Source organism: Trichoderma citrinoviride, assembly GCF_003025115.1.
Source record: "Trichoderma citrinoviride strain TUCIM 6016 unplaced genomic scaffold BBK36scaffold_1, whole genome shotgun sequence".
NCBI lineage: Eukaryota > Fungi > Ascomycota > Sordariomycetes > Hypocreales > Hypocreaceae > Trichoderma > Trichoderma citrinoviride.
The window spans coordinates 244279-257324 of NW_020194709.1; the positions used below are offsets into that span (position 1 = coordinate 244279).

The 13046-nt window shown below is 52.1% G+C and overlaps 4 protein-coding genes and 1 non-coding gene across 5 annotated transcripts; 2 read left to right on the forward strand and 3 right to left on the reverse strand.

Moving 5' to 3' along the window:
• Positions 1-78: 78 nt before the first annotated feature.
• Positions 79-1272, reverse strand: BBK36DRAFT_1108279 (hypothetical protein; the record flags this gene model as incomplete). Its single annotated transcript, XM_024889346.1, has 1 exon — positions 79-1272. The coding sequence occupies one exon, from the start codon at positions 1270-1272 to the stop codon at positions 79-81; it is 1194 nt and encodes a 397-aa protein (XP_024753508.1).
• A 1036-nt stretch (positions 1273-2308) lies between these two features.
• BBK36DRAFT_68 (hypothetical protein) lies at positions 2309-3782 on the forward strand (the record flags this gene model as incomplete). Its single annotated transcript, XM_024898497.1, has 2 exons — positions 2309-2953; positions 3042-3782. The coding sequence occupies 2 exons, from the start codon at positions 2309-2311 to the stop codon at positions 3780-3782; spliced, it is 1386 nt and encodes a 461-aa protein (XP_024753509.1).
• A 624-nt stretch (positions 3783-4406) lies between these two features.
• On the forward strand, positions 4407-5798 carry BBK36DRAFT_1107919 (FAD/NAD(P)-binding domain-containing protein; the record flags this gene model as incomplete). The annotated part of the gene is made up of 2 exons (XM_024889313.1): positions 4407-5041; positions 5102-5798. 2 exons carry the CDS (start codon positions 4407-4409, stop codon positions 5796-5798), a joined length of 1332 nt encoding a protein of 443 aa, XP_024753510.1.
• A 393-nt stretch (positions 5799-6191) lies between these two features.
• BBK36DRAFT_1108735 (hypothetical protein) lies at positions 6192-6996 on the reverse strand (the record flags this gene model as incomplete). The annotated part of the gene is made up of 2 exons (XM_024889397.1): positions 6192-6337; positions 6393-6996. 2 exons carry the CDS (start codon positions 6994-6996, stop codon positions 6192-6194), a joined length of 750 nt encoding a protein of 249 aa, XP_024753511.1.
• Positions 6997-8285: 1289 nt separating this feature from the next.
• Positions 8286-8387, reverse strand: BBK36DRAFT_t23. Its single transcript has one exon. It is a non-coding gene; the product is annotated as a tRNA-Ser (tRNA).
• Between the last annotated feature and the right edge of the window lie 4659 nt (positions 8388-13046).

Here is a 13046-nt window from a genome sequence, read left to right on the forward strand (position 1 = left end):
CCTTGTCCCCCCTGCCGTTGTCCTTACCCAATGTTGATCCGCCTCTTCACTTCTCTCTTCAACTAGTTCTCACGCCTTTCAATTCCGTCTGCTGCTGCGATGCCGCCGCTCACGCTGATGCAATGGCGTCGCCTGTCGGCGGCTTTTATCCTTCTCCTTGTCTTTTGACCTGTCTGAGTCTTCCAAAAGGCTGACTTCGGATGGGGCAATTGAGGGGTTCACTAGGGTACTGCTCCCGTCGTCGTCTTCGTGGGCAGGTAGAGGCTGCGCTTCAACTTCGAATGGGATCTGGCTGTATCCGAGAGCTCTGGGCGCGCGCAGCTTGGGCGCCTTCTCACCAAGCCCAATCTTTGATGCGGCCCACGTCAACCACCCCTGGTTGGGAGGAACCCACTGGCCAATGTTGAGCGTGTAGTGCCGCTGGTCGTCGGGCAGGTTCAGCCAAACAAACTCGCGATTGCTGTTGATGCGGCCCTCCATAACAAAGTCACCAATTTCTTCAGGAATTTTGAGAGCTTCGGCGATGAGGATAGGCTGATATGCGGGTACCAGGAGATGCAGCCGCGTTGGGCGGATAGAATGGCCCCGCCGGCGGGCCTTGTACTCCATCTCGTTGATGCGCCGCCTGGCTGCAATCATGAAGACGAAGACGGAGTCGATTTGGTTGGTATAGCCGCAGAACCTGGTCCCTAGTGGCTTCTCCTCCAGCAGATGGAAGAACTTGGGATACCAGTCGTCATCGGGATGCCATAGGAAGAACCAGTGGTTGATCGATGCGTCGTCCGACGTCTGCGTGAGCCGCTCCCGAATCATGCTGTGAACGTAGTCGGGGAACTCCTTCTGAGCGATGAGCGCCGTTTGCGCAGCGAGGCTGACGGAGATGTCCTGCAGCTTGGCGGCTATAAGCTGGAGCGCCTGGATCCCCTGATACGTCTGGACAATGTTGACGCCGATGCGGACCGTCGTGGCAATCATGCTGAAATACGCAAAGATCCGGGCGCTGTCGCACACGGACTGGCCCATGACCTGCATGGCGGGGATGAATCTGTTGAGCCCGTCGGCCATCTGGTTTGCCCTTGGAGCGAACTCATTGACCCTGCCGGCCAGCTCGTTGGCCTTGGACAGCGTCTCGCCGATCTTGATGATTCCATTGCCGGCCTCGATGGTCTTGACGATGGGCGCCGCATTTGAGAAGAGCTTTGCCGCTGCTTTGATGGCTCTACCCTTGTATGACTTGTCCTTGAAGATAACGGAGAGGAGGTCTTCGCCCATGGTGGTGATGATGTGACTAATACCGTCTTGATGAGAATGGGAGTGAGAGGAGACGGTGAGAAGACAGGCAGATTTAGGGGTATAAAACGTGAGTGTTTGTGAATGCGGATGCAGAACAAAGCAGTGCAGGGAGGAGCCAAGGGCAATGAACTGCTAAGCCTGTGATCGCGGGGAATAGAGCAAAGCGTCTGTCGCAAGAAGACAGTCAGTTATCGACGCATTGATGTCGTGAATTTCAGCTTTGGCGGCCCAAGAAGCGTGACAGAGATGCATCTGACCGTTGTCCGCTCCACTCTGGCTCCCTTTTGCGCTGTGGGCTAACAAACAAAAGCAGAGGCGAAACGAAACCAGCCCTGTCAGGATCCCAGTGACGTGGCAGAGCGAATCGCCATGGATGTTATCGCTTCCCTTGAGTGGAGGCTTGTCCTTGGAGAACTGGAGCTCGTCATGCAGCTTCTTATTGGACGGCCTCCAAAGTGTCGGTCTGCAGCTCAAAGAGGCAAAACGAGTCAGGGGGGCGGAGGGAGGCGATGCAAGAGAAGCCGGCCCTGAAGCTTGCCGCAAGGCGCAAACCGATCTGGGAGTCGAAGGCTAAAAGAGGCTGTTTCATGCGGTGCCTGATTGAATGCAAGAGGAGCTCAAGCTAAAAGCGAGGCAAGGCGATATTTCCCCTGGCGATCCTGCGAGCGTGAGAGAAACAAAGGGGTTGGTGCGGGATATCTTCGGATCGTGGTGTTTAGCTCATCACCAGCTGCGTCCGTTTGATGGTTCGAACAGGTTCAACCGCGTGCAAACAAAGATGAGGCGACAAGGCTGATCGAGTGTTGCACCAGCAGACTTGCGTCTGATGGTTGCTGTACGGATAAACCGTCGCCATGGTCAACGTCGCCGGGAGAAGCAGAGGATGCGCCACATGTCGAAGACGAAGAGTCAAGGTGCGCCCTGCTTGGTGATGACTGTTCATTTGCTGTTAGCTCATATCATGCCGGTGGAATAGTGCGATGAGTCGCTCCCAGAGTGCCTGCGGTGCCTCAACATGGGGTTGAAATGCCCCGGAGCCCGCACAGACGCCTTCTTCGTCTATACAGTTGTAGATGCATCAGCTGCCTTTGCGAGCTTGAACTCGAAGCACGAACCATCGCTTCTTCGGAGCGGCACCAACAATCGTCACCCAGTGCAGTTACCAGCGTCACAGCCATCACCAGCCGGAGCCTTTGATCAGCTGTTCGTCTCTCACTTCATCGACAGCTTCTTCGGAACTCCTAGACCATCTCTGCCTGTGCCTGGAGGATCGTCAAGGATATGGCTGCACGAGCTTCCCGAATTCCTCGCCTCTCCGTCTCCGTCTCCCGTGCAAAGCTCCATCAGGGCAGCATCAATGCTCAGCTATGGCACGGCAGTTGGCGATGCCTCCCTCAAGACAGAAGCCTGCAGATGGTACCTGAGAGCACTGCAGAGTCTCCGACTTCTGCTATCCCACGACGGCCCACTGAGATCCTCTTCAGAGAGTTTGGTCTGCGCAGCCGTCATGCTCGTCCACTTTGAGACCTTGGCGGGAACCAGCCCCAGGGCGTGGCTGAAGCACGTCAAAGGCGCGGCTTCATTGCTGGAAGGACAAGGACCTGAACGCTGTCGGACCGGGTTCCTGCATCAGATATTCAGCCACCTGCGACTCCAAACGGTGCGTTTCTTTTCGCTCCCTGTCTCTCATTGGCGGCTTGAAGTCCCTGACCTGGTTGAAGCCTTGCTGATAATCTACTTCAAAACAGTTTGTCGCAGCCATGGCTAACAACGAGCTTCATCCCTTTGCATCACCCCAATGGACCACGATTCCATTCGAAACTCATCCAAAGCTCATATTTGACAGACTAGTCGACATCCTCTTTGCTGCTCAGCGATGCTTGTCCATTGCCAGCCGTCTCATTACATCCAAGACCGAGCAGAGAAACCTCTTGTGCCATGAACTTAATCTTGTCATCCAGGATGCGAGACTTCAGATCCATCAATGGCGATCAGAGGCCCTCTCTTACGCTTCTCGCAAAGACGGCCGACAGAACCAAGAGGCCTCAGAGCCGGTAGCTGACGACCATCTCATGACATCTTCTGATCCCTTTCACTTCATGCTGCCATACAATGACGTTGCATCAGCAGCATTGGTCACGCTCTACGATGCGGCCAATGTCATCCTGCTCCGTTTGCTGTGTCTGGTGTCTCCCGAGGCAGCCTCGTATACTATGCGTGTTCAGCAACACTCAGAGTCAATCCTATCAGCGCATGCCATGATCAAGACATCATCAACCTCTGTACCTGGCCGCAGCTCTATCATGTTGGTTCAGCAGCTGAAAACCGTTGCCCTGTGGAGTCCCTCTTCGCGGCAGAGAGAGGTGGCTGTTCAAATGCTCCAGGGACAAACGAATCAGAACAGAGGCTTCGCAGACATTTCGGCGCCCTCGAACGAGTACTTTGCTCATGTGGCGGCGTATATTCTCAACAATTACTCCGTCGACTGAAGGCAACTGTCCGGAACCATGGTCACATTCAGCTCGCCCCATCTGTTCGCCCCCGGCTTGATATGCATCCATCATATCAGATGCGATTCGCCTAAGGAGCAGAATGAGCACAACCTTCAGCATCTGAAATTAGCACTGTCGCCAAAGTGGCTTGTCGTATCGCAACACTAGCCGGATTGGTCAACCAGGGGTAATGTCCTTCGTAGCTGAGGGAGTCTGGCGTGCGGAGAAGCTGTCTTCTATCGCCACCTGGCTTGGGCTCGATACTGAGGAAACCGTCTGGCCCAAGCTCCCAGTTTGATTCGGACAACTCTGGTTTGCATCTCTGGCCTTTTGCGCATCACATATGAAGATTTGCTTGTCTCGCTCAGGTTAGCTTTGCGAGTTAGCGGCTCCACTGTCGATGAGGCTCTCTCGAGATGCACCGTGTGAAGCGAGTCGATATGGCCCTGGTGTTGAGATAGTCCGCACGTCTGGGTCTATGGCTGTGAGCTCCAGGCGTATATAGTTCCGTTCTTCATCGCGCCGTCTATCTCTTTCTGTCCACATTGTCTTGATACCAGAGTCCTGAGGAACATCATCTCTGTCAACTGTCGCAGAAAGCTTGACTCTTCTGAGCCTAGGATGAAGATTGCCATCATCGGCGCTGGCATTGCCGGATGCGCAGTGTACCTCGAACTAAAGAAACATTTGCCAAAGATCGAGCCATCTGCTGAAGATCACGAGATCACAATTTACGAGGCCTACGACACCGGAAAAGATGTCATCTCAGACGATCGAGAAGAAGGCGCGACGCATTCGTCCACGCTCATCGTCGGCGGCGGGCTGGGCATCGCTCCCAACGGTCTCGGTGTGATTCAGCGCCTTGACGAAGCTCTCCTCCGGGATGTGACGCGCGGTGGATATGTGATATCGCGATCCAACATGAAGAATAAGAAGGGGAGCCTGCTCATGTGCATCGACATCAACAGTCCCGATATGAACGAGCCAGGGGGTCCCTCGAAGAAGCTCAACATGGTGGCAAGCAGCCGTCACTCTCTTTGGAGGTGTCTGAGGACTCGCATTCCCGACGCGGCCATTGTCAACAAGCGAGTGTCACGAGTCGTCGCCAACTCGGAGGGGAGAAACATTGTTCAATTTGTCGACGGAAGCGATTCTGTAGATGCGGATCTGGTGATTGGTGCCGACGGCGTCAAGTCAATTACCAAGAGAGCTCTTTTTCCGGACGCTGCAGAAGATCCGTATCCTCCACATTACGAGTAAGTGCCACAATAATACACCTTCAACTCTCGGTCAACACATACTGACCGCCTGAAAAGAGGCCTTGTCGGAATCGGAGGCTTCGTCCCAGCAGCTGGCCTGGAAGAATTCGTTGAAAAGGGTTCCATGAACTTCATCTTTGGAGGCAACGGCTTCTTTGGCTATTTCTTCTCGGAGAGTCATCCTTCGGATCCTAATCGCGAATCTCCTTACGCGGTGTCTGAGCCAGGAGATACACTCGCCTGGTGGTCCACATATGAGATCAAGGAATGCCCGGATCATAACACTCTGGACTTGGCCGACGTCTCCAGACGGCTGCGAGAGAGGCACGCACAGTGGAAAGATCCAGTCATTCAGCGAGTCATTGAATCCGCTCGAGTGACAAACATGTATCCCACCTGGACGTCGCCATCGCTGCCATCCTGGGAGCGCGATGGCGTTGTCTTGCTTGGAGATGCAGCCCATGCTCTTCCATCGACTTCCGGTCAAGGTGTATCACAAGCATTGGAGGACTGTGAGTCGTTCGCGCTGTTCCTGGCGCATCAACTGTCACGGAGAGACTCCAGCAGCCCTACGACGCAGAGACAGGCCGTCACCAAGGCTGCGAGACAGTACATGGACCTTCGGAAACCACGTGTTACGGAGATCCTCGAGAGCGCCAAAAGAATTCAGAATTCGAAGCGCGACATGGGCATCATCCGTGAGTATGCAATGTATTGCTTCTTCAAGGTTCTGGGTAAGTTGAAAATGTTGTAAGATGGTTCCTCCGGAAACTAAGATTGACATTGGTTCGGCAGGTCTCTTTCCCAGCATAGCGGCGAAGCCCACGCGCATAGTATATGAGTACAACGTTGCGGAACATGTTGCACAAGTAATCGCTAGTGATAGCTAGCGACTCGGTTCCCTTCTGATGGACGACGAGCCGACAGAGTCGTTCGAATTGCCTGGCAGGAATTGGATCCCCAGTATATTCAGAATTGACGGTTTCAGCGCCTTGAATAAATGGCTTAGGCCTTTCCAATTTGAGGATCCTCTCCAGTTGACAGAGGGCAACGGCGGCAAAACAGACAGAGGAGGTGGACAAGCAAAGGAACCCAGGGGAAAAGGATTTGTAAAGTCACAACTACAGACTCTCCGTCGTCATAATAACTAGAAAACGAGCTGGCCGGGCTGCTTTTCAAGAGGAGTGTCCTCCTTAGTCTCGGCATCGCCCCTCCAGAGCTTGATCGCAACGACTTGGCCATCCTTTTCAGCCAGGGCAATCGCAGGTGGGCCGCCGATGCTGTCTTGTATAACTGATACGCAACGCAAAGTCAGTGACTGTTCATCATGCAGAGGAGGATGACCTACAATGGAGTCCTCCAAGTGTGAAGCCTTCGTTTCTCTGGCAATCTTCCTCGTTGATGGGGTTGTCGTTGAGGGTAATCACCTCCAAATATCCGTCATACTCGTCTTCATTAAAATCATCACCCAGCACCTTGGCTGCCGCTTCACGGGTCAGATACGCCGTGGAAATGACGTTGAAAATGCCTCCATCGTCGTAGTAAGTGCCGCCGTGCTTCCAGGTGATGTCCTCGTCCCATTGAACAGATTCGTCAAATCTGTCTTTGAACATTTGCTCCCAGGCCTGCCATTCATCAAGGGAGGCGTCAAACTCGAGCTCAGTGCTTTCGTCCAAATCTGCCACCCAACGAAGACATGCCTCGTAGTCGGCATCTCCTCGCTCGGCTCCAGGAATGCTCTTGACCTCTGCCTTCCAGATGCCAGGCTTGCAGTTAGAGATGCCAGAGTGCCAGTAGGTCAACTGTTCCCAATCTTGACAATCTCCCGTCATCGCAAAAGCAATGCCATCTGGGGGGTTGGGGGGAACAACGACATAGCGCGGGCAAAGGCTCAAGAGACAAGCGAGACGATCTCCCTCCTCGACCTGAATGGAATCTTCGATGACACTCATGACGACTGTAGGAAGGAGGCGACTGAGGGGGGGAACTTGCAAAACGGAGGAGGAGAACTTGAGTTGTGAGGCTTCTGTGAAGACGTTAAAACTTGCTGAGGGACAAAACAGTCCTGGCCGCCGACCCTTTATAAAGTTGTGCTCACCAAGGTAGTTTGGTCGTTCATGTTGTCTCGCTCGAGTATCCAATCGGCCACTGCCTAAACTAGTCAACCCACCACTGGTCCACCAGAGTGGACAAAAGTGGTCAGCATGGTCAAGTTTATGCCGAGGGAAGCGTTTGGCGCGTGGGGTCGAGCAATACGGACCGTGTAAGCGGGAGACGAGCAGTCTATGTCTCGCATGATGGAAAGGGCGCTGCTAGAGGCTGAAATCTAGGCCTGGCTTGTAAAGTCAGGAGTCCCGCCAGCGGATTCGAGAACGAGGTCTGAGTCGGTCGGACCCTTGAATGGCGACGAGTTGAAGGGCATCGTAAACGTTTGGGAAACAGAGAAAAAAGCTATTCCATGAGTCAGATGCTAGATGCTGGCTGCAGACCACAAGGGTTAAAAGAAGAACTTCAAAAGGAGATCGTTACAGTCGAAGAATGGACAAGTCGTTGGTATCTCACGGTTCAAGCGGTGCATCGTCATGAGGATATTGTGAAGCAGAGGCAACTTCCAAGTTTGTCCTCGTACTTGAAAAGTCGACATTGGCGTATTCGGGGAATAGAGTTTCGCTATCCGTAACAACTTGAGGGATATCCAATTGGTTGAATTGGCGACGATGCCGTCATTGAGACTGGTTCCTTCCCATCTGGGAGACATTCAGGATGATTGATTTGCTGCTTGGAACTCGCACCAAAATCTCAGGGTAAGGTAAGAGACGAAGCTGTCAAAGTACCAGGTACCTCTACCTCATACAATGCTGAAGCACAGTGGATTGAATGCTCGTGAGGATCAACCAACAATCTAGACTAGAAAATGCACGCAGTTGAAGCCACCTGAGGATGTATCTTGTCTTGACCTCTTGTTTTTGGTTGACTGCAAGGGTACCCGGAAGTTTGGTGGTGATGGTGGCCGGTTTAGCGGCTTCTGCCTAAGGCTGCCTGTATGGATGTTGCTCGATTGGGCAAAAATTACCTCTTTCACACGAGATCCTTGGTCTGCCTCTATAACAAGAATGGGGAGTAGGTATGAGGAAGTGCAAGACGGCCCAAGGTAAGTAACTCTAGCTGGTCCTCATCATCGACTCCAAGCAGAAAGGAAAAACAGGATCATCGACGGGGGAAGAAAAAAGAAAAAAGAACGCGACAGAGGCAGGGTTCGAACCTGCGCACCCGAAGGTATTAGATAGCGAGAATCATGTAGATAATTCAAGTCTAACGCTTTAGACCACTCAGCCACTCTGCCTGGTCCGTGATATTGCCGTGCAAAACATGATTCATAAAGTCAACAGATTCTGGGGGCACGATTGAGTCGCCGGAATCGATATTGATGTGAATGCAATTGGTTTCGGGGCAATTGGTTTCGGGGCTGAAGTGAAAATGCAAGAGAAACATACCAGGGGAACCAAAGGGTTAACCGTGCCAAAGCCCAAGTGTCGGCAGCAAGTTCTCAACTACCCAGATATCGAAGAAGAGACAGTCTTACGGAGCGCCTCGGTTCCCGTTCACTGGCGGCGGCTGGTTATTCTGATGGGTTCGGAGACGTGCTGATCGTTTCATACGCATCGTCCTGCCACACAGGGACACCTGGGGGAAGAGACGACTTGAATCTTGTATGGACGGCGATCTCTGGTTGTCTTTTGGGCAGCTGAAGCGCGAAATTGGAGGCCTCAAATGGGAGTCTGGGTGACTCGAGATGCTGTCGACTCGTATTCCATATCCTCGTTCAGCACATGCTGACACACAGTGATACGTCTGCCTGGAGTCACTGAAGTTTGTATCGAGCTTCATTCCCGTGAGAGGGCCATAGGTAGGGCACAGCAAAGAGCTGAGCAGCTTTTCTTTCTGTCGACAAACATCTTCGTTTGAAGGAAGAGATGATAGGAGTCAGGTTCTTTGAGGGGGGTTTTGTCTAAAGGATCGTTAGCTAGGTAGTTGCGGATAGCAAAGGCGTCGGCTGTGCTCATCAACCTGCTGGCAGAACGGTGTCCTGGGGAGAAACACCCGTCCCCGATCTGGAGGCGAAATTGATGCACTGTCTGTACCTGCTCTCACGCCACGGCACACACCTCCACCCAGTAGCCGGATCGTAAATTAGGGAATTTGTCAACTTAAGGATGCAAAAGATATAATTCAATGCTTATATCTTCTACTTCGACTATAATATATGTACTGGAATCTCTGGCTTCCCAACGACCGGAGCCATGACGGGCTTCGGTAACAGCAAATCCTATGACTGCCCAGGTTCCATTGCGCCGTTCCATCTTCGTTCACACGCAAGTCAAATGAGGTCCGAGTACGGTTGAGCCGACCATGCCTCAGTATCGCCAGAAGCCGACGCTCCCCGTGTCTGACTAGGATCGCATCCTCCCACTTTCACACATTGATGTCCATAGCCAATTGTGGCCCTTGCCTAGGTGCGCTGCCGCTCGCCGTAACTTTCTTTACAGGCCACCCTTTTGTAGCATGGCGCTGCCAGAACTCGCAAACTCAGAGCATTGGAAGGATGAGCAAGAAAGTAAATGTACGCTTTCCAGAGGCACTGTTTCCGCATTGTGGTATTGGACGTTGATACACGCAACCCGAAACACTCACTATTGTAGTTTTCACGACTCTGCGCATACCCAAACCGAGATATCCAGTGCATCTTGTTGGCCCTGAAAGGGTTCTTTCTGGCTTCTTGGCGACGGTGAGATCTGCTCAGTCCAGGTATCCTGGCCAAAGCCGTAAAGCGCTCTGCCGCGGTGTCAAAGGTTGTCGAAGCCTGCATATAGGAGAGTCTGGTCAGTGCCTTTCGAGGGACAATGAGGCTGGAGAGCGACACAAAGGACAAGATGGGAAGGGGGGCATAAATGGAAACGTACTCACGTCCTTCCCGACGGCCCATCCTCTTGTAGCATGGGCCGTCGGGTTGTGCAATTCTCAGGACCTTTTCCGCATCTCCTCGTAGATGGTGGCGAAGATGCGCTTAACACCACCACTTCGTCTTGTCAAGTCGCCGGCGGCCCACCCTCTTGTAGCATGGGCCATCAGCAGCGCGTCGCGGCTCTTATGCAGGCGCTGCCTGACCATTGCCGACGAGTTGCTCCGACTCTTCGACAGTCCATCTTCTGGGTAGCATAGCACTGCCGGTCATCTTTGCCTCAGGCGTATCAAAGGGAACTTCAGTTTGGGGCGACTCCCCCGACAGGCCACCCTCTTGTAGCATGGCTCTGTCCTGATTGTCGTGCCGCAGCGATCAGAGTTGGCATTGACTTATCTCCCGCTGTTGGAATACAGGTCTTTGATGGTGGCAGTTAGATCTACTCGGGGACGGCTCTCTAAACTGATGTTGCAGTTTGCGGTAGGGTGCCAGGAGAGAGGAGTCGTGGCAGTTTGAATGCTGTATCAGCGACTGGAGCAGCAACAACTGCTGTTTTGCAGCTAAGATGCCTGGTCTGCTTCACCTATTGTCTTTCTAGTTAGCAGAGTAATCCCTACACAATACTGTGATGGGAATGACGGGTGCGAGCATCGAGGATGCGTGAAGGTAGTCTAGCAATTGCATTTTAGGGCAAGCATACATCGAAGGAGGAGGTTCAGTGGCACTTTGGAAAAGGTTGCGAAGCATTTGTGTTCAAAACGCCCCAGGTGTGCTGGACAACCGAGGAAACAACAAATCCGGTGGAGAATGAGTCCGAGAGAAGCGAGAGACTGGAAGCACCAAGTTAGAGAACTTCGAGGAGAAACGAGAACAAAGTGAGGAGAAACATTAACTGTGCGAGCTGGAGAAAACCGGGATCAGGGAAGTGCTTTTTTGCTTGAGTGACCGAGGACGGAGAGCAAATAAAGGACGAAGAGAAGAAGACCAATTGGAGGAATGGAGAGTTGGAGAGATGAGGAGATGAAGTTATAGCATGAGAGAGAATGAAGAGAGAGAAAACCGACAGGAGGGGGAGGGCGGCCAGCAGAAATACTGGGCCCTCTGCTTCGAAAGAGCCAGCCAGGTCTTGTTATTTAGTAGCAGCCTAGCTCTCTCCTGAGATCTCTACCACTAACTACTAGATATAAAAATTTAATAAATATATTATAATTATGTATACATTTTAAAGATAATAGTAATGGTATCTATAATAATTATATACAATAGTATTACTAGAAATATTCTTCTAGAAATAATAGTAATGTTTTATGTTAAAGATATATAACGTTGTTAAACTATAAAGAATAACAATTATAACATTACAAAGGAAATTTAGGTATAAGGCGGTATATTCTAGATTTCTGCTTCTTTCTGTCTTCAATCTGAGACAGAGTTCAAAGCAAGGGAGTCTATCTAGCAGTTTAACAATGCTTCCGTGTCTGTTGTGATTATGTTCAGTGGCAGTGTTGCCAGCTTTTGCCTGGCTGGGCCCTCGGAAGTGTCAAGGCCGGAATGTTTTACGTCCCTCTGAGTGCTCAATAAGTCAAGCACGGTGGTAATGCCATTCCGTGGCCCAAGAATCGAACTCTCGTTGCTGCTATTGCTGTCCTCATTCGACTGGTGCCTCGGTTGAGCACTTGCCCAGGCAGCTTCAAGCGTCAGGCTACAATGTCTTGCTTGTATGACACACAAGATGGCAGCCAGAGACCAAGTGATACGTCGCCATGGCACAGGCTTCAACCAAAAGATCCTAGTATTGGCATCGGACTGACTCGATCTGCAAGAAGACGTACAGCTTCTATTCGCTAGAGCAACTCCTAACCGTCGACATCCGCACCACAGCGTACGACGCTACTCTGCCCACTTCTGGCTCCAGCCGAGTCTACTCTGGATCTTGTGCACACCTGTCGCCCCGTTGAAGAACGTCATAAATCTGCCACGCTTGGACTTACCTCCTAGCGAGCAAAGAAAGACTTTCCCAAGGACGATGCTAAGCCTGACAGAACACCAGCCCAAGACGACAAGCAGGTCTCCCCGACTTTGATGCACAATGAACTACTTACGGCGGCCCTCAGGAGAACCCTACAGATCGCATCTCGACTCTGAACCCCAAATACTTTCGTGTCAGTAGAATGTACCATAGAGCATTACCCATCGTCATGCCCTCCCCACAGAAGCCCGGTGGAACGTGTCACAGTGAACTTTGTGGGCAGCGTTGCAGCTTGCTACAGCCGAATAGATGTCAGAGCCAGCGGGTGACATGGTACGCTCAGCGTACGGCAGCTCGGCAGCAATGAAGACACACAGTTGGCAGAACGAAAATGTGATTTATCCAACCAGTAACGTCTATTGATGCAGCTACTCTATGGCTCTCGAGTTTAAAGATATTTCATATCCATGGAAAGAAGCCCAGTCCCTGAATGCGAAGCCCCTTTCCAAGAAAGAAAACAAACACCCCAACGCCGAACCCCCAAAACCCAAAACCGTCCAATCCTGAACCCCCCAACGCCAAACGCCCCCAACGCCAACGCTTCCCAACTCCGAACGACCAATATCCAAAACCGATATCCAAAAAAAGACATCCAACCCAAACGCCTCCAACTCCAACGCCTCCAACTCCAACGCCTCCAACTCCAAACGCCCAACATCCAACCCTACATCAGACAGCCTCTATACGTTTTCTCGGCGCCCCATATCCAAAGATTGTATCCAAAGGGCTGAGGTCGTGTGACCATCGACGAGACTCCCTGGTGTGCGGCTCCAGCAGACGGCTTCATCTCCTGATTCCATCCACAGTTGAGCAATGAAAAGCGAAGACTACGACAAGACGATGGAGGCAAATCTGAAGAAGCCGGAGACGACTAAGATGTAAACGGAGCGGTCGTGGTGTCATGTGGGACGTCGATTCGCGTTGGGAGCCCGAGAATGGGAGGTTGGCAAGTCGTACATGCCGCTGGGGACACAGCCCGAATGGCTCTTCAGGTCCTGTCTTGTGGGAAAGGG